This window comes from Corylus avellana, chromosome ca5 (assembly GCF_901000735.1).
Source record: "Corylus avellana chromosome ca5, CavTom2PMs-1.0".
Classification (NCBI taxonomy): Eukaryota; Viridiplantae; Streptophyta; class Magnoliopsida; order Fagales; family Betulaceae; genus Corylus; species Corylus avellana.
In genome coordinates this window covers 26335559-26354355 of record NC_081545.1, presented here as the reverse complement: position 1 = coordinate 26354355, position 18797 = coordinate 26335559, and the positions used below count along the sequence as shown (strand labels likewise).

The 18797-nt window shown below is 35.0% G+C and overlaps 3 protein-coding genes and 1 pseudogene across 3 annotated transcripts; 2 read left to right on the top strand and 2 right to left on the bottom strand.

Moving 5' to 3' along the window:
• The first annotated feature begins 818 nt into the window (after positions 1-818).
• LOC132182562 (uncharacterized) lies at positions 819-5582 on the top strand. The gene is made up of 4 exons (XM_059595845.1): positions 819-1335; positions 2725-3341; positions 3714-4229; positions 5289-5582. The coding sequence occupies exons 1-4, from the start codon at positions 1083-1085 to the stop codon at positions 5445-5447; spliced, it is 1545 nt and encodes a 514-aa protein (XP_059451828.1). The 5' UTR covers positions 819-1082; the 3' UTR covers positions 5448-5582.
• A 287-nt stretch (positions 5583-5869) lies between these two features.
• LOC132182502 (12-oxophytodienoate reductase 1-like) lies at positions 5870-7836 on the bottom strand. Its single transcript, XM_059595767.1, has 5 exons — positions 7769-7836; positions 7129-7272; positions 6844-6974; positions 6603-6767; positions 5870-6495 (listed from the first exon to the last, which is right to left on the bottom strand). Exons 1-5 carry the CDS (start codon positions 7834-7836, stop codon positions 5903-5905), a joined length of 1101 nt encoding a protein of 366 aa, XP_059451750.1. The 3' UTR covers positions 5870-5902.
• Positions 7837-10573: 2737 nt separating this feature from the next.
• LOC132182482 (12-oxophytodienoate reductase 1-like) lies at positions 10574-12904 on the bottom strand (annotated as a pseudogene).
• On the top strand, positions 12683-15781 carry LOC132182035 (uncharacterized). Its single transcript, XM_059595245.1, has 2 exons — positions 12683-12742; positions 15167-15781. Exons 1-2 carry the CDS (start codon positions 12683-12685, stop codon positions 15779-15781), a joined length of 675 nt encoding a protein of 224 aa, XP_059451228.1.
• The last annotated feature ends 3016 nt before the right edge of the window (positions 15782-18797 follow it).

The window sequence follows — 18797 nt, the reverse complement described above, 5'->3', positions numbered from 1 at the left end:
CGAATGAGGGTGGCTGAAACCACCCCCAGTACCCACTGGGAGTGGCTCGGCCACCCCCGGTACCCACTGGGGGCGGTTTCGGCCACCCCCTTAGCACCAACATGTGATTGGTCCACGTGGCATTCCGTTAAGTCATCTAACGGTCAACTGACGGAGGACTAATTTGGTCTATTATTAAAACTACAGGGACCTCCTGTGATAAAAATGAAACCCCAGGGAAAAAAAATAAAGTTGAAAAACCTCAGGGGGGTTTGGAGTATTTAACCCTATTATAATATATGTAATGGTAGGATATTTTATTTACGTTAGAATATAACGCTTTTAGAGAAACGATTGTAATTGATGGTAATCAAATTATGTGTCCTATACTTATTAAAAAAATATGTGCTTTTCAATGTCACTCTATTAGATTGGTTTGTATGAGTATGAAATAGCTACAAACCAATTTATAGCTAATTTTAACTCATATGAGAAATGTTATTTAGCATTATCCGAAGTATTATTCTAACATTCTCAACTAACGTAATGTGCTCAATTCATCATTGATTTTATTTAGTTAAGATTAATTTAAGAATAAATTGACTGTACTATGTCAGCTGAGACTGCTAAAAAAATATTGGAAGAATATTAAATAGCATAGCTCAGTATAATATATTCATTGTCATAGTGTTTATAATTTTTGTCCGTTTGTTAGTATTTCATAGCAAATTAAAAGGGATTGATTAAGATTAGAAAAACATTAAGAGAACCAAAAAAACAAAAGAAAAAACCGTAGCATTTCTCGAAAGCATGATCCAACGAAATTTTTGATGTTGTCGTGTGGGGTTTACCAGCGCAACGTTGCTTCGGTAATTCCCCACGTCAACTTTACTTCAAAGCAATCTTTCTCTCCGTCTCTCTCACTCTCTCAATTTCCCATGGTGGACTGTACAAAACCAAACCCAATCCACTTCTTAAACCCCCCACCTCACGTGCACCCACGGCGAGTGTACTACACGGAAGCTCCCAATCCCTCCCATCAACCTCGTAGAAGGCCTCACACAGAACTCTGATTCTCGAATTCCCCTTCAACGCAGAAGGTCATGGGTTCTACATCCTCCTGGCCTGGCTGGCCACCTCTTTCTAAAATATTATTTCTTTTGAATTTGGGTTATCATTTAGCCCACGCCTCAGAGAAGTACATATCAGCCATAGGAGACCCCGGAATGAAGAACCCAAATGTGAGAGTTGGATTGGAAGCGTGGAACTTTTGCAACGAAGTTGGAGCGGAAGCTCCCAAAATGGGCAGCCCCAGGCTGGCTGATTGTGCTGACTTGTACTGCCCTTTGATCGTTGGTATGCCACTTTCTCAGCCCCACTGCTCATTCCTCTTCTTTAATATTTGTATATGTAGCTACTTAATTTAAATTTCACAATTAATGCTCATTTCATATTCCTGAATGTGTGTGGATGGAAACCCATGTTGCTAGTGGAGTAGTATGATCTGTGCCAAATTTTCTTTATGTGAACTTATGCTGATTTGCTGTTGTTGTTGATGGGTGTTTTTTTTTTTTATTTTTTTTTTAAAATTTTATTTTATTTTTTATAAATTAGGATTGTTCGTTCCATCATATTTTGTACTTTCGGAAGACTTTCATGGCTTGTTTTGCCGATTGGAACTGTAATCAAGGTTCTTGAATTGGTTTTGACTTCACCAGAACAAACTCCAGATATAATATGTGCATGCGAATTTGCTTAATTATATGTCTGATATACTGTACATGGTGAATGATTCACTAATCAGTACCAAATTTATTTAATTGGCCCGAATATTGGAATTACAGGGATCTTCTTAGTTTTTACATCTCAATTTTATCCCTAGTCTTTCTCTGCTAATTATTCTCAATCATTTCTAGTGTGGCTCCTGGGTTAGGAAATTTCTGTTGAGTGATGCTTGATGCCCAAATTCATTGCTGGTTTTGATTGTTTAAGTTGATAATGGAGTAAAATGCAACCAAACCAATCTTACTTTGAATTAAGTTTGAATGAAGAAATATAGGGTATAAATTGCACTTTATTTCCATAAACTACCACTCATTTGCACTTACAGCTCAAAACTACGAATCAATGCAATCGGACCTATAAATTATCAAAATGTTTTGAGTCGCCCCAAGTCAAATTTAGCTGTTATTTTAGATAGAAAATGTCATACATGTGTAGCACACGTGTCTAAGTTATTTTGAAGTTATTAATTTATCCTCAACTTGAAAATTTAGAAGAAAAAAATTAATGCAATGAGTAGCAGATACGGATGGTCGCGTGGCCATCCCCATCTATGGCCCATAAATCATTGACCTACTTTATAGTTTGTATAAACTTCTTAATATTGATGTTTCCGTGATTCTTCTCACTGTTTATGCATCTAAAATTCCCATCACTTCCCGCTACCTTAAGTGTCCTTTCTCCATGGTTTTATTTCAAGGAAGGTACATGGCCTAGCTTCTATGGATCTGTAAATCCACATTATCTTGCCTTCGGTAATGCTTATTTTATAGTTTTTAAATTCCTTTAATCTGTCTAGTTTTTTCCCATATGTTTTTATCAAATGAACTCTTTAAAGATACTATATCTAATTTAGCTAAATTAGGGCCGCAGTGAGTGAGCTGATATATAATTGAATCTAATCATCTACTTTTATTCTTTACATCTTCACAGTCCTTTTGAGTTTCATTTTTCAATAATCAGATTCCTTGGGCTGCACTGCAAAGTGTGAAGTACATCACAAAGTGAATGAGTCAGATAACAGCTTGGGGGCTGGTAATGAGTTTCCTGTAACGGGATTCAAGTCATACACAGACCCTGATCTGTTTGCTGTGGAAAAGGAACTGTATCTTGGTTCTCTGTGTGAGGTGCAGGATTCCTCAAATCCATGGCACTTCTGGATGATTATGCTCAAGAATGGTAACTTTGACAAGAACACTACTCTTTGTCCTGAGAATGGCAACAATGTCAGTAAAATCATAACAAGCAGGAATTTTCCGTGTTTCGGTGAAGGATGTATGAATCAGCCACTTGTATACCATAATTACTCTACATTAGTTTCTTCTGAGGATCAAACAGTGTCTTTAGCAGGAGGGTTTTATGGAACATATGACCTTGATGCTGATTTGAGCAAAGGTACAGGGAAGAACTCCTACTTCTCTGTCTCATGGAAGAAGAATTTGAGCACAGGAAGTTGGATTTTCTCGCAACGATTAACAACATCTTTAAAGTATCCTTGGCTCATGTTGTATCTACGTGCAGATGCAACAGAAGGATTTAATGGTGGTTATCACTATAGTAGTCGTGGAATCATAAAAAAGGTTTCTTCCTTGGCTTTACTTCTTGCTAGAAATATAAATTTGTTGTCCGAACACATTCTACACATGAATGCTCACTGATCACACTGCCCTTGACAGAAATTAGGATGGTGTTTGAGTTGAAATTTTTTGAGTTTTTTGTATTTATGTACCTCAATGTTATACAAAGTATTTATGAAATTAGAGAATAAATTCATGCAATCTAGTTCCCTCTCTTATACTCAACAAAGCCCTAATCCAATTAATTGGGGTTGCCTAGATGCTCTCTCTTTTTTGTAGATCAAAATTTCCATAGTCTGGCTTAGTTTTATTTTTTACAAGTTCGTCATATTTTTGTGGTTTATGAGTTTTGTCTTTTGAGATTTGTTTTGCCAGCTTCCGGAATCTCCCAACTTTAAGGTCAAGTTGACACTTGATGTTAAACAAGGAGGAGGAGCGAACAGTCAATTTTATCTCCTTGACATAGGAAGCTGCTGGAAGAACAATGGAGACCCCTGTGATGGTAATGTTCTGACAGATGTGACAAGATACAGCGAAATGATAATAAATCCAGCAACTACAAGCTGGTGCCGCCCAGATAATCTGGTCTCCTGCCCGCCTTATCATGTTAGTCCTACTGGCGAGAAAATATATAGAAATGAGACATCTCGGTTTCCCTATTCTGCATATCATCTCTACTGCAGCCCAGGAAATGCCAAATATCGGGAGGAACCGTATGATATCTGTGACCCATATAGCAATCCACAGGCACAGGAACTGGTGCAAATTCTTCCACATCCTGAATGGGCTGTACATGGCTATCCCAAAAAGAAAGGAGATGGGTGGATTGGAGACCCTAGGACTTGGGTGCTTGATGTGGGGGCTCTCTCTAGTCGGTTATATTTCTACCAGGTAATCATGTTGTTTCTATTGACTTTTGCCATTACTAATTTTGTTATATAATCCTGATTGAAAACACCGAAAAAAATAAAAAAAATGTTACACAAAAGTTGATGCATAAAGTTTGCCCACATGTTTAGTTCATGCTTGTAGTTAAAAACTGATGTTTGTGTGCTATGCATCCACACAAGCGCTCAAAACTTTTTATCATCTATTTTGCATAGGCTTTTTATTTCTTATGCTTAATTTCTACACTACTGTGTAAACTTGTCATCAATAATTAAACTGGACCCCATTCACATCCTTTAAATGCTACCACTTTCTCCAAAAATCTTAACCCTATCTGTGTACAGCTTTCAAACATCAGATTGTCTATTATAGGTTTGCATTGGGTTGATCTAGACCTTCTCCCGGCATCCTGAGCAGTAATTCTAGGATTTTACCTTTTCCTTTTAATATTAAAAAAAATAAAAAAAAGGTGTTTCAGAAGACTTTCAGAATCTAAAATCCGTTAATTTTTATATCACTTGTCACCTGAATTGTCTAAAAATAGTTATATTCTAATTTGTCATGGGGTCACTGATTTCAAATTCTGTTTTGGCAATCTTATCTTTAATTTTTATGATTGGAAACCATCTTATACCATCTTTGTTGGCCATGTTAGTCCATAAGCAAAATGAGTTTACTTGCTTAATTACTGGAATTGAGCTTGCCTGGCAGTATAGACAAATTTGAAACATTTTTATGAGTAGAAACTTCATTTTTACCTTACTGTATTGGTTGGAATGATAAAGTATTAATGATATGGTACAGCCCATTCTTAAAAAGGAATAATTGTAATTTCTCTTCAAAAACAAATTATTTAGATTTGTTAAATGTTACTTATCTTTACAAATACTATTGCTCTTGAGTTTTGTCACTATACTTCAAGGTGGACCTTATAAGTTATATGACACTAATGGGAGCCATATTACACTTATTTTGTGCAGTATTAAACCACCACTTATTTTAAAAGCTTAAACTAATAGAAATAGATGAATTTAATCATTTAATTAATACATTAATATGCAGGATCCAGGGACAAAACCAGCACGGCGTGTATGGTCTTCACTTAATGTTGGCACAGAAATATATGTTAGCCCTGCAGGGGTGACTGCAGAATGGACTGTTAGTGATTTTGATGTATTGGTTCCTGAACATGTTACTACCAGTTGTGATGGTTTTTATTGATCTGCAATATTCAATTATAAAGAACAGAACTTACTTTATGATGTCATTTTTCTATCATACTTTTAAAAACTTCTCTGTTACTCATCTGGGTTAAAACTGAGGTAAATGTATAAAACGCATACTATTGTAGATTTACTTCTTGACAATTCATTGTTTCAATAGATGCCTTTTCATCAGAGAGCCATTAGATCATGCCAGTTTGTAGTAGAGAAGGTGGTGCGATTGCCAAGAAAGAGAGAGAAAGAGAGAAGAAGTTGGGAAGAGAAAGGGAGAGAAGAGGCAAGAAGAGATAGAGAGAATTACTTTTATAATTAAGGGTAACGCCCATTTGTTAAATTGCCTAAAATACTCGAGGACAATCACCTATTTATTGAATTACAAAAAATAATACCATTAGCACTTTAAAAAATTAAATAAAACATAAAATTAAATTCTAAAAATCCCATAAATTTTCATCATGAAGTGTCTTCAAGAAATGGATAATCAGTGTAACCAACAACAGGATCAGAGGTGTAGAATGTATCTCTATTGTACTTGTTGAGAGGCGCATTGAGCTCAAATCTCTTAGGCAAATCTGGATTGGCTAAAAATAGACGACCATAAACAACAAGATCTGTATGGTTTTTAGCAATGGCATTGTTCCCATCTTCCCTTTCATAACCTCCAGCAACAAGGAAAGTACCCTTAAAAGCCTTTCTCATTGGCAAAAGGCTGTATGGGGATTCACTTTTTTCTCCAGTTATCTTCATTCTTGGCTCAACCATGTGGCAATAAAGAATCTCATATTTGTTTAAGGACTCTGCCATGTAAAGCCCCAATACTTTTGGATTAGAGTCTCCAGATTCCATATAGTCCGCAAAAGGAGATAACCTTATTCCAACTTTGTCTGCACCTATCTCATTAGCAACAGCTTCGACTACTTCCAAAGCAAATCGACAACGATTCTCAACTGATCCACCATATTGGTCTGTTCGATCATTCACTCCATCTTTCAAAAACTGGTCAATTAAGAAACCATGAGCCCCATGGATCTCAATTCCATCAAAACCTATGTATAAAGATAAAAAATTATTATTTTACAAAGCGAATAAGTATAATGTTAAAGATCATGCTTGATATTAAAAAACAAGAAAAGCTTAAGAAATGAAAACTCACCAGCTTCAATAGCATTCTTTGCGGCAATTCTAAAATCATTGACAATTTGAGGAATTTCATCTGTCCTTAGCCGCCGTGGAGGAGTGAAATGTGCACCATCAAGTCCCTCAACGGTCAAAGGCTTGTCAGTAGAAGAAATTGGAGCTTGCCCATTTGGCTGAAAATCTGTAGACAAACAATATGAAAATCTTAGAAAACATTAAATTCTCTCCATGCACAGCAAAATAGTCAAATGACAAACCTTGATTTGAAACCCTCCCTGCATGCCAAAGTTGACAAAAGAAGACTCCACCTTTGGCGTGGACAGCATCCACGATGGGTTTCCATGCTTCAACTTGCTCTTTTGTCCATATACCGGATGCATTAGGATACCTTTACAACATCAAAGAAACCTAACAATCATAAAGTCTTCTAAGCAAGACTGGCTAAAATTTATTTGAACAGGTGACTCTCATTCATGCTCTTTCACAATTTTTTTTTTTTTAAAAAAAAGAAAAACTTGACAAACTGGTATAGTTAAAATTACCCCAGAGCGGTACTATCAGAAATTGCAGTTGCTTCCGCTATTAAAAGACCACCTTTAGAAGTTCTTTGAGAATAATATAAGATAGCATGTGGCTGAGGAACATTACCATAAGATCTCGATCTGCCCAGTGGTGCCAATACTACTCTGAAAATAAAAAGTAAATGATAAATTAACAAAATCAAGGAAGAAATCTTTCTATACCAAAGAAAATAAAACTATCTGAATCACATATAGGAAGAATAAACAAACAATCCACCTATGAAATGATAATGGCAGAAATAGGGGGACAGCTTCATTTTTTCAGCCGTGGATTGCTCATATATATATAAAAAATGAGGTTTGGTTTAGTATATATCACATTTCAACTCTTCTGGTATTCAAACCGAGCTTATGATTAATCTATAATAAGATACCATTGGTTCAATTCTAGTAGAGTAAAAACAATTTGTTTTTGTGGAGAGCACCCCCCATTTATATCATATACGCCTAAATTGTAATAAGTTGAAGTTACTAATTACAAGTGAGATTGAAATGATAGTTTTGGGAGAAAACAAATATATTTTATCTACAAGAAAAAAAATATATAATAATTAAAAAAAAAAAAGAAAAAAAAAAAAAAGAAAAAGTGGAAGGTGCAAACCTATGGCATAGATTGAAGTTCCCCATTTTGTAAGGAGAAAGAAGAGGAATGGTGGGAGCTTGAGCCATTTTCACTGATTCTTTTCTGTTTTCTTTCGCTAGTTTTGTGTTCGTAGTTTGCTTAATGGGGAATGAAAACAATGCAACACCCAATTGAGTATTTATACTTTTGGGAGGGTGAATCCAATTTGACAAAAACACCATATTTGTTGTGAATGATGTCTGTTATGACGTTTCATTTGTTGTAGGTGATGTCTGTTATGACGCCTCAACATAAAAATAACGTCTGCCATGACGTTTGGAGTACGATACCCCCAGTGTTATTGACCATTGACCGAGTTATCTTTTACGATTTTACAAATTTTTAAAATATTATTTATGAGAAAATTACACTATATCTTCAAAGTTTGAGGCGATCTTTAATTTGATGTTTAAAGTTTCGATCTTTATAATATAATTTACAAAGTTTAATATTTTTACAATTTGACCGTTTCGTTAATTAAACCGTTTTAACCGATGGAAAAGTCATCATGTGACTGGCACGTGATCACTTAGTCGAACTTTCTTTCCCAAAATTTCCCTTCTGGCTTTTCCGTGATTCCTCCCTTCTTGCTTCTTCTCCGCCACAGAGACGTGCCGCCCAGACATTTGAAGACGACGATGAATTGGCACGAGAATAGTGTCTGTTGAAAAAGCTTAAGAAGGGGGCTATCGATGAAAGTGAATTTGCTAGGTTAACAGGAACTGATTACTTACTTTGAAGTGCATAATTTATAAGTTGTGATTCCTCAGATTCATAGTAACACTCATGGGTCATGATGTTGGGTTGTTTTCATTTCTTTCTTGCAAGAGATCGTAGGAGGGCCCTCTCTGGCTGTGCCCGTACTTTTTTCTCCCTTTTTCAAGCATCTACGTGTCCGTACACTTTCCGTTTGGTTTCTTCCCAGGAATGGGAATCGGAACCTATTGGATCTTGTAATCTGTAATATAATGGGTTTCTGCTCTGGGATTTACAACTTCTATAAAAATACCTGCTTGCAATTCTCCCGGGTCTACAGTGTTACTGAATAAACCCAAGATAAAGTGAAACTCAGTGAATTATTGGACTCAGAATCCGTGAAAAGGTACTGAATTCGTAGATTTCATGAACTGTGAACCCACTTAGCGAATCAAGAAGAAATTCAAAAGCTAAAGGTTTGTGCATCATAAATCATTGCCGCGAAAAAAAAAAAAGAAAAAAAAAAAAAGGTGTTTCAGAAGACTTTCAGAATCTGAAATCCGTTAATTCTTATATGACTTGTCACCTGAATTGTCTAAAAATAGTTATATTCTGATTTGTCTTGGGGTCACTGATTTCAAATTCTGTTTTGGCAATCTTATCTTTTAAGGGAAAATTACAGTTTATCCTCTAAAGTTAACAGCGTTTTTCAATTCAAACACCAAAGTTTTAATTTTTGCAATCTACCCCACAAAGTTCCATTTTTTTTTTTCAATTCGACCAATATTATCCCAAAATTTCCATATTGCCCATAATTTTTTATTTTTTATGAACAAATAAATAAATTTGGGGCTACAAAAATGGCCAGATGGTCAAAGGGATGGTTACGGCCACCCTAAATTTTTTTTAAAATTTTTTTAAAAAAATAAAAAAATAAAAATTATGGGCAATATGAAAAGTTTTGGATACAATTAGTCAAATTGCAAAAATTTGGAACTTTGGGGGGTGGATTGCAAAAATTAAAACTTTGGTATTCAAATTGAAAAACACTGACAACTTTGAGGGGGTAAACTATAATTTTCCCTGTCTTTAATTATTATGATTGGAAACGATCTTATACCATCTTTGTTGGCCATGTTAGTCCATAAGCAAAATCAGTTTACTTGCATAATTACTGGAATTGAGCTCGCCTGACAGTATAGACAAATTTGAAACATTCATGTGAGTAGAAAATTCATTTTTACCTTACTGTATTGGTTGGAATGATAAAGTGTTAGTGATATGCTATAGCCCATACTTAAAAAGAATAATTGTAATTTCTTTTCAAAAACAAATTATCTTCACAAATACTATTGCTCTTGAGTTTTGTCACTATACCTCAAGGTGGACCTTATAAGTTATATGGCATTAATGGAGCCATATTACACTTATTTTGCGCAGTATTAAACCACCACTTATCTTAAAAATTTAAACTTATAGAAATAAATAAATTTAATCATTTAATCAAATACGTTAATATGCAGGATTCAGGGACAAAACCAGCACGGCGTGTATGGTCTTCACTTAATGTTGGCACAGAAATATATGTTAGCCCTGCAGGGCTGACTGGAGAATGGACTGTTAGTGATTTTGATGTATTGGTTCCTGAACATGTTACTACCAGTTGTGATGGTTTTTAGTGATCTGCAATATTCAATTATAAAGAACAGAGCTTTATTTATGATGTCATTTTTCTATCAAACTTTTAAAACTTCTCTGTTACTCCTTTGGGTTAAAACTGAGGTAAATGTATAAAATGCATATTATTGTAGATTTACTTCTTGACAATTCATGGTTTCAATGGATGACTTTTCATCAGAGAGCCACTGGATCATGCCACTTTGTAGTAGAGAAGGTGGTGCGGTTGCCAAGAAAGAGAGAAAGAGAGAAGAAGTTGGGAAGAGAAAGGGAGAGAAGAGGCAAGAAGAGAGAGAGAATTACTTTGTTATAATTTTATTCCATCAAAATCTCCCTTCATTGTAGTATAAGAATGCATAAAATATACTAATAGACTAAACTTTAGGGCAATGCCCATTTATTAAATTGCATACCATTGACTCTTAAAATTAAATAATAATAACCCTTATAAACTAATATTTGGAGTTTTTCCTTTTACATCATGCAGTGTCTTCAAAAAATGGATAGTCGATGTAACCAACAATAGGATCAGAGATGTAGAATGTATCTCTATTGTACTTGTTGAGATGAGCATTGAGCTCAAATCTTTTAGGCAAATCTGAATTGGCTAAAAACAGAAGACCATAACCAACAAGATTTGCAGGGTTTTCAGCAATGGCATTGTTTCCATCTTTCCTGTCATAACCCCCCAGCAACAATGAAAGTACCTGTAAACGCATTCCTCATTGGCAAAAGACTGTGTGGGGATTCGATTTTTTCTTCAACTGTTTTCATTCTTGGCTCAACCACGTGGCAATAAAGAATCTCATATTTGTTTAAGGACTCTGCCATGTAAAGCCCCAATGCTTTTGGATTGGAGTCTCTGGATTCCATATAGTCTATAAAAGGAGATAGCCTTATTCCAACTTTGTCTGCTCCTATCTCATTAACAACAGCTTCGACCACTTCCAAAGCAAATCAACAACGATTTTCAACTGATCCACCATATTGGTCTGTTCGATCATTCACTCCATCTTTCAAAAACTGGTCAATTAAGAAACCATGAGCCCCATGGATCTCAATTCCATCATAACCTATGTATAAAGATACAAAATATTATTTTACAAAGCGAATAAGTATAATGTTAAAGATCATTCTTGATATAAAAAAGCAAGAAAAGCTTACGAAATAAAAACTTACCAGCTTCAATAGCATTCCTTGCTGCAGTTCTAAAATTATTGACAATTTGAGGAATTTCATCTATCCTTAGCCGCCGTGGAGGACTGAATTGTGCACCATCAACTCCCTTAATGGTCAATGGCTTGTCAGTGGAAGAAACTGGAGCTTGCCCATTTGGCTAAAAATCTGTAGACAACAATATGATAGACAAAGAAAAATCCTAATTAAAATTAGTCTTAATTTTTTTTGGATCATGAAGGCATAACCAAGAGCATAGGTACAAAACAAACCTCGATTTGAAGCCCTTCCCACATGCCAAAGCTGACAAAAGAAGATTCCACCTTTGGCATGAACAGCATCAACGATGGGTTTCCATACTTGAACTTGCTCTTTTGTCCATATTCCGGGTGCATGAGGATGCCTTTACAATAACAAAGAAACATAACAATCATTAAGTTTTCTAGGCAAAATAGGGGATGAGGATAATTGTAATTAGTTGTCTACATTATTGTTGGCAATTTGAGTAGTTAATCCGAGAGAGTGTAAATAAGACCTATTTGACGAAATGGGTCTCATTTATGCTCTACTATACAATAAGCAGCTAATTGCTGTGAATCCCAATTAAAAAAGAACTTATGAAATTATTGTAGTTAAAATTACCCTTGAGCGGTTTTAGAAATTCCAGTCGCCTCAGCTATTAAGAGACCATCTTTGGAGGTTCTCTGAAAATAATATAAGACAACATGCGGCTGAGGACCATCGTCATGAAATCTCATTCTGGTTAGTGGTGCCAAAACTACTCTGAAAATAGAAAATACATGATAAATTAACTCAATCAAGGAAAAAATCTTTCTATACTAAGAAAATAAAACTATCTAAATCACATATATGTTTCCCATAGCAAACAATCCATTTATGAAATGATTATGGCAGAAACAAGGACATCTTCATTTTTTCAGCCATAGACTTCCCATAGCAAGTTTGGTTTAGCATGGATCTCAAAAGTGATGTGGCATGGCATTTCAATTCTTCTAGTATTCAAACCGAGCTCAGTCTTAGAGCATGTTTGGCTCTGCGGTTGCAGAGCCAAAACGAGCGTTTGAGGCTTAAGAAGCCCGTTTCAGGAAAAAAGAGACAGTTTGGTAAAATATTGCCCCAGTGCTTTTGAGAATGGAAACGCTCAAAATCACATTTTGGCCGAAGCTCGAAAATGAGGCTTCGGTGCAACGGACTTCTGGAACGAAAGGCGAGCCGCACTTTGCACTCAATGAAATTTATGAACCGACAAAAATACTCATACCAATTTCAACAATTGACAACCATACCCATATATAAGCATCACGTTGAACCAAAGGTATTATTATGCTGCAGTTGAGAGCTGCTACAGGGAGAGAGGATCAAGCAGAGGTTCATCTCGTTATGGTGAGTGCGTTTGATTTTTGATTATTTTCATCTCTTTTGTTCCAATCTTGATATATATAAAAGAAGTTTGCAAGATGTAAATTGAAAGAGCTCAACATACGAGAGAGACCTGCAGAGAAATATATTAGAACAAATAAAGCAGAGAAGAAAAAATAAAGAAGATAAAAAAGATGGCTTTGGAGTCGCAAGATGTAAGATGAAAGAACCAAGACCTTCATAGAAGAGCATTAGAAAAGATAAAGAAAAAAAAAAAAAAGAAAAAAAAAAGAGACCTGCAAAGAAGAAAAAAAACAGAGGATAAAGGGAGAAGAAGATAAAGAAGGTGGCTTTAAGTGTTAAAGGTTGCTGGGATGAAAGCACTAGAAGAGTGCTAGATTGTTCTAGTGGTATTCTTGCCTAGGAACTAGTGCCGAATTTGTCATTTTTTTCATTCAACTTTTTTTTTTTGTTTAATTGTGTAAAAAACCTAATACGACACCAAACGACACCTATTTTGAATGTATAGGTGTTTCACACAATTTATGCGGAAATAGATCTGACCTAACAATTAATAAACAACCAAAAATATATGTAACAATAAACAATAAACAACACAGATATTTTGATTACGAAGAGAAAACCAATTAGAGAACTCTCTAATTGTAAAACCTCTACGGGGCAGCCAAACCCAGGAAATCAACTAACTCAGTAAAAGAATAAAGGATTACAAGATGTTCACACTTACAAAACCTTTGCAATTGACACGATCTTGTATAAGACAAGCGACCCACTTGCCTTCTACCGCAGTAGCCCTTTCCAGAGACAGCTGGCACAATCCTTCTACGTGATCTCCCTTCACCGGAACTCCGATTGACTTCGCTTCAACAATCAACAAGTAAACACAAACGATCACTCTAAGAGAGAGAACAGACTCTACCCTCTTAGCACACAAAAGTGAATTCTAGATGCAGAAATTCGTGCCTCTCTCTTCCTATAGAGGTGTATTTATAATAGCCCCATCATCCCAAGACCTAGGAAAGAGTTTATATTCATTTAAAACTGTTACAGGTACGCGGCGTCGGGACGGGAACATGTGCCGTCCGGACGGGACAACAAAACACAGCCAGAAAGTGTTTTTAACACATGGCCGTCTGCAATCTCGTCCGGACGAGATTGCACACGAGCCATTCCGCCCAGCTTCGTAGTCTTCTCTTTATCGCCCGTTTTGACCCAGTAAACATTGGAATTAGCTAAACCTTGTGAAACATGACTTTGTAGATCCTTGAGTTAGCTTTCCAACGCCGCAAAGATTGCTCCAATCAGAGGCTTGAAACTCAAGATATGACCTTTTTAGTAAAAGTCGTCCGGACAGGATTCAGACGAGACTGCAGACGAGGCTCTCGGGAATTCTTGTTTATCGAACTCGTCCGGACGGGGTTCAGACGAGACTGCAGACGAGGCTCTCGGGAATTCCTATTTATCGAGCTCGTCCGGACGGGATTGCAAACGAGATTGCAGACGAGGCTCTCGAGGAAAATAGAATTCTTCGAGCATCCGAACGGCACTTCTTCTCGTCCGAACGGTAATTGAATGGATGATGAATCTTGGCACTTTTGGTCACCATTTTGCTTACCGAATTAAGCCAACAAGAACTTACAAATTGTTTCTAGAATATACTTGTTTTTCTTTCTTACTTTACATTTTTTTTTTTTTAACTGTAAATTTTTATACTATTGTTGACTCTTTTGATTTATACTTTTTTAATTGAGTTCTCCAAAAAGTAATATTAGTTAATAATAATAGTCACTTGTTTTGAGATAATATTGCTTATTGGTACCCTTTTGTTTGTGGACATGCATGTTTTTCATGTCAATATGTTAATTTTAATTTTTTTTTTTTTTGCATTTTATCAAAGCTAGCACTTTAAACATATTATTAATTTTTAATAATGTTTAACATACTTTTTCATTTATAATTTTATCAGCTTATTTATTGTGTAACAAACATGAGTAAAAAAGGTCAAAGCAACGTTGTTGCTGCTACTGCAGATACTCAAATAAAGAAAGTAGTTTGGACTGAAAATTGTTAGAAGATTATCTTGACATATGTATTACTGAGATTCATGCTGGTAACTGCACAAGGACACATTTCAATAAGATAGGATGGAAAAATGTGATAGATAAATTTAATGAAAAAACTGGAAAACAATATTGCTATAAACAACTAAAGAACAAGTGGGATAGTTTGAAAAAAGAGTGGAACATTTGGAAGAGATTGATAGGCAAGGAAACTGGCCTTGGATGGGATCCGGTGAAAAAGACAATTGATGCACCCGATGATTGGTGGGAAAAAAAATTGCAGGTATTATATTTGTACTTGTTTGTTTTTTGTTTAAATGATTTGCACAAATGTTTATTATTGATTTTTACATAAACCTAAATACAGGAAGTTCCAGAAGCAACCAAGTTTCGCACAACAGGTTTGGCTTATGCTATGAAGGTGGAGATATTGTTTAGAGATATAACTGCCACTGGGGAGGGATCTTGGGCACCATCCATAGGGTTGGTTCCTAATGATATTGGTTTCATAGATAGTGCAGAAGTAATGCTTAATGAATATGACAATGTTGTAGAAGGTTTAGATGTTTTGGATGATGAACCAAATCTCAATACACATGGCATTGATGATATTCTTGCTGATTTAGATACGCGGGATAAAGGAAATAAGAAGTTTGGTCTTGCGGTTCAATGTAAGAAAAGAAAGAAAGGAGTTGAAATTGTTAGTCAACATTTGAGTCGTATTTGTGATGTAATAGAAAGTAAGAATACAATGACATCTAAGAGCTACTATAAGCCTGGATGTAATATTGAAGAAGTCATGGATGTTGTTCGGGGGATTGCTGAAAGAGAAAATGACATTGATATCCTTAAGTTTGCAGCAGAGGTATTTCTTAAGAGATCACATAGAAAGATGTTTGTGACTATTAAAGAGCCATGGTTGCAGATTGACTTTATCAAGCGAATGGGAAATAGAGAAATTAACCATCGTAGCATGGATTAATGTTGTTATTTTTTAATGTTGTTTTGTTATGAACTATTTGAGAAGCTGTAAGGATTTATTTTAGTGTTATTTTTTTATTTTTTTATGTGTTGATTTGTGTACTAAGGTGAGTATATTATAATATTTCATAACTATGTTTGGATGATGTTTTTCTTATTTTTATGGGTGCTTATATATTTATTTTGTGTTTATTTCTTTATTTGTTTTCCTCACAGACATGGACAATAGTGATTATAGCACTCAAGATGATACAAGTGATAGTGATTATGGTGAAGAGGAAAATGAAAATGAAAATGACGTTTTTATTCTAGCAGCTGCAGCAGTAGAATTTGTTGAGAACTATTATATACCATATATTGCAAAGGAACCTTGTAGGACCTCTTCTCAAATAGGTTATAAGTGGGTCATGGAGATTGTACAAGGTAATCCTGATAGATGCAAACAAAATTTCAGAATGGAAATACACGTATTCCTTTACTTGTGTAAAGAGTTGAAAGAAAAATATCATTTAAGAGGTATTAGGAAATTAACTGTTGAAGAGTTGGTAGCTATGTTTTTGATTACTTTAGGTCATGGGTTTGGGAATAGGATAATGCAAGAAAGGTTTCAACATTCAGGAGAAACAGTTAGTAGACATTTTTCTCATGTTTTAATGGCTGTTCCAAGAATGACGATTGACATTATTAATCCTATTGATAAGGAGTTTAGGGATGTTCCAAGAAAAATTCGTGATGATGAAAGGTATTGGCCATACTTCAAAGATTGTATTGGAGCCATTGATGGAACCCATGTGCCAGTTAAAATTTCTCTATCAAACCAAATACCATATATTGGTCGAAAAGGGACTCCTACTCAGAATGTTATGGCTGTTTGTGATTTTCATATGTGTTTTACCTTTGTTTAGGCTGGATGGGAAGGTACTGCACATGATACACGCATTTTTTTGGAAGCTATTCGAAAGGAAGGATTGCGATTTCCACACCCACCTAGAGGTTTGTATTTAATAAAAATAACAATTATGAATTATACATGAAAAAAAAAAAAAAAAATTATGATTGTTTTTCGTATATTTTTTGTAGGAAAGTATTACTTGGTAGACGCAGGATATCCTCATATGAAGGGATACATGGGGCCATACAAAGGAGAACGGTATCATTTACCAGACTTTCGTCGCGGAAGCCAACCGAGGGGTATGCATGAAATTTTTAATCATGCACATTCATCACTTAGATGCACTATTGAACGAACATTTGGAGTTTGGAAAAATAAGTGGAAGTTATTGCATTGCATGCCAAGTTTTCCTTATGATAAACAAGTGAAAATCGTCGTGGCATCTACAGCTCTTCATAACTTCATTAGGAAGCATGCAATAAAGAATGATGAGTTCCAACCATATGATAATGATGAGGATTTACTACCTACTGACAGTATAGGCGATGGCGAAGCACAAGATGAGTCAAGCATACAACAATCAGAGACATCATATGAAAATTCTATGAACATTGAGCGTGATCATATTGCTAATCTACTTATGACCCGTTAATGTTATATTTTTATTTTTATTTATTTTATTTTTTTTTTATAAACTACTTAAAATGTTGTATGGATTTCCTTGAATGTTTTTCTTTTTTATGTGTTAAATACTTTTAAGTGTTGTGGTGTTAAAAAGTGTGTTAAATAATTCAAATAATTTTTTTTTTTTTAAAAAAAAAAGAATATGTTGACGTTTGTCACGTTTTATTACATAAACCATTACAAAAATAATTTTTACTTGTGAAAGCTAACATTAACCATTTTTATATAAAAAGGTTGGTATAAAATGGCAAAAAATAAAAAAATAAAATAATCATTACCAACCTTAGGCCTTTATTGAAAAACATGTAATGATTTTATGTAAAATGACATATATTTGGTGTCACATAATGATTTTTTTTTCCGGCCTATATTAAAAGAAAAAAAAAAATCATTACATGTCCTTTAGTGTCATTTTTTCAACTAAAAGCACTTTTTTTGTTTTGTTACCAAACATTAGTAACATAAAAAAGCACTTAAGACATGCGGTTACCAAACATGTAAACAACTTTTCAGTAATAGCACTTCTGACAAAAGCTCACAGGCAAAAGCACTATATTCAACAGCTCTATTTTTCACCGCAATCCCAAACAGGCTCTTAATCTATAATAAGATACTATTGGTTCAATTTTAGGAAAGCCGGCCTGCATTAAAATTATTTCAGAGGCTAAAGTGTATTAAAATAAACATTTAAAAAAAAAAAGTGATATTGAAATGATAGTTTTAGGAGGAAAAAATATATTTTATCTAAAAAAAAAAATAAAAGAGAAATTGGAAGGTGCAATGCAAACCTATGGCATAGATTGAAGTTCCCCATTTTGTAAGGAGTAAGAGGAGGAATGGTGGGAGCTTGAAGAGCCATTTTCAATGATTCTTTTCTGTTTTCTTCCACAGCTTGTGTGTTTGTAGTTTGCTTGGGGAATTTATAAAAAAGTGCAAGACCCAATTGGGTATTTATACATTGAATCGCAAACAGAGGAAAAGTAAGGAAAGGAGGGTGAATCCAATTTGACAACATATTTGTCGCCTCATTTGTTGTAGCTCATGTCTATTACGACGACTCATTTGTTGTTGGTGATGTCTGTTATGGCGCCTCAACATAAAAAGAACATGTCCGCCATGACGTTTGGAGCATGCATGAATCATGATAACCATCCTCCACGGCTCCACAGAATTAATGTTTAACCACCGGCATTGACCATTGACCTCTCGTGTTTGGACGGAGTGTTCATCTTCTAACATGGTTTAAATTGCCATCCTTGTAAACTGTTCATAATAACTCTAGCATCTTCAATCAACTTGTTAGAAAAATATTTTATGAAAATTAAAGTTTCCCTCGAATTTAAAATTGGTGTGTATATACTTGTAAGCTTGTGTACTACATTGAGATAATATAAAGAAAAATAGCGGTTAATATATATAAGTGGACCCAAGCCTATTAGCT

Excerpts from the sequence above, each read along its gene's own strand:
- LOC132182562 (XM_059595845.1), top strand. The coding sequence starts at position 1,083 with ATGGGTTCTACATCCTCCTGGCCTGGCTGGCCACCTCTTTCTAAAATA. Across the intron at positions 1,336-2,724 it reads GTACTGCCCTTTGATCGTTG|ATTCCTTGGGCTGCACTGCA; the intron begins GTATGCCACTTT and ends TTCAATAATCAG. Across the intron at positions 3,342-3,713 it reads GTCGTGGAATCATAAAAAAG|CTTCCGGAATCTCCCAACTT; the intron begins GTTTCTTCCTTG and ends TTGTTTTGCCAG.
- LOC132182502 (XM_059595767.1), bottom strand. The coding sequence starts at position 7,836 with ATGGCTCAAGCTCCCACCATTCCTCTTCTTTCTCCTTACAAAATGGGG. Across the intron at positions 6,768-6,843 it reads AGGGAGGGTTTCAAATCAAG|ATTTTCAGCCAAATGGGCAA; the intron begins GTTTGTCATTTG and ends GTTTGTCTACAG. Across the intron at positions 6,496-6,602 it reads AAAGAATGCTATTGAAGCTG|GTTTTGATGGAATTGAGATC; the intron begins GTGAGTTTTCAT and ends CTTTATACATAG.
- LOC132182035 (XM_059595245.1), top strand. The coding sequence starts at position 12,683 with ATGCTGCAGTTGAGAGCTGCTACAGGGAGAGAGGATCAAGCAGAGGTT. Across the intron at positions 12,743-15,166 it reads CAGAGGTTCATCTCGTTATG|GAAGTTCCAGAAGCAACCAA; the intron begins GTGAGTGCGTTT and ends ACCTAAATACAG.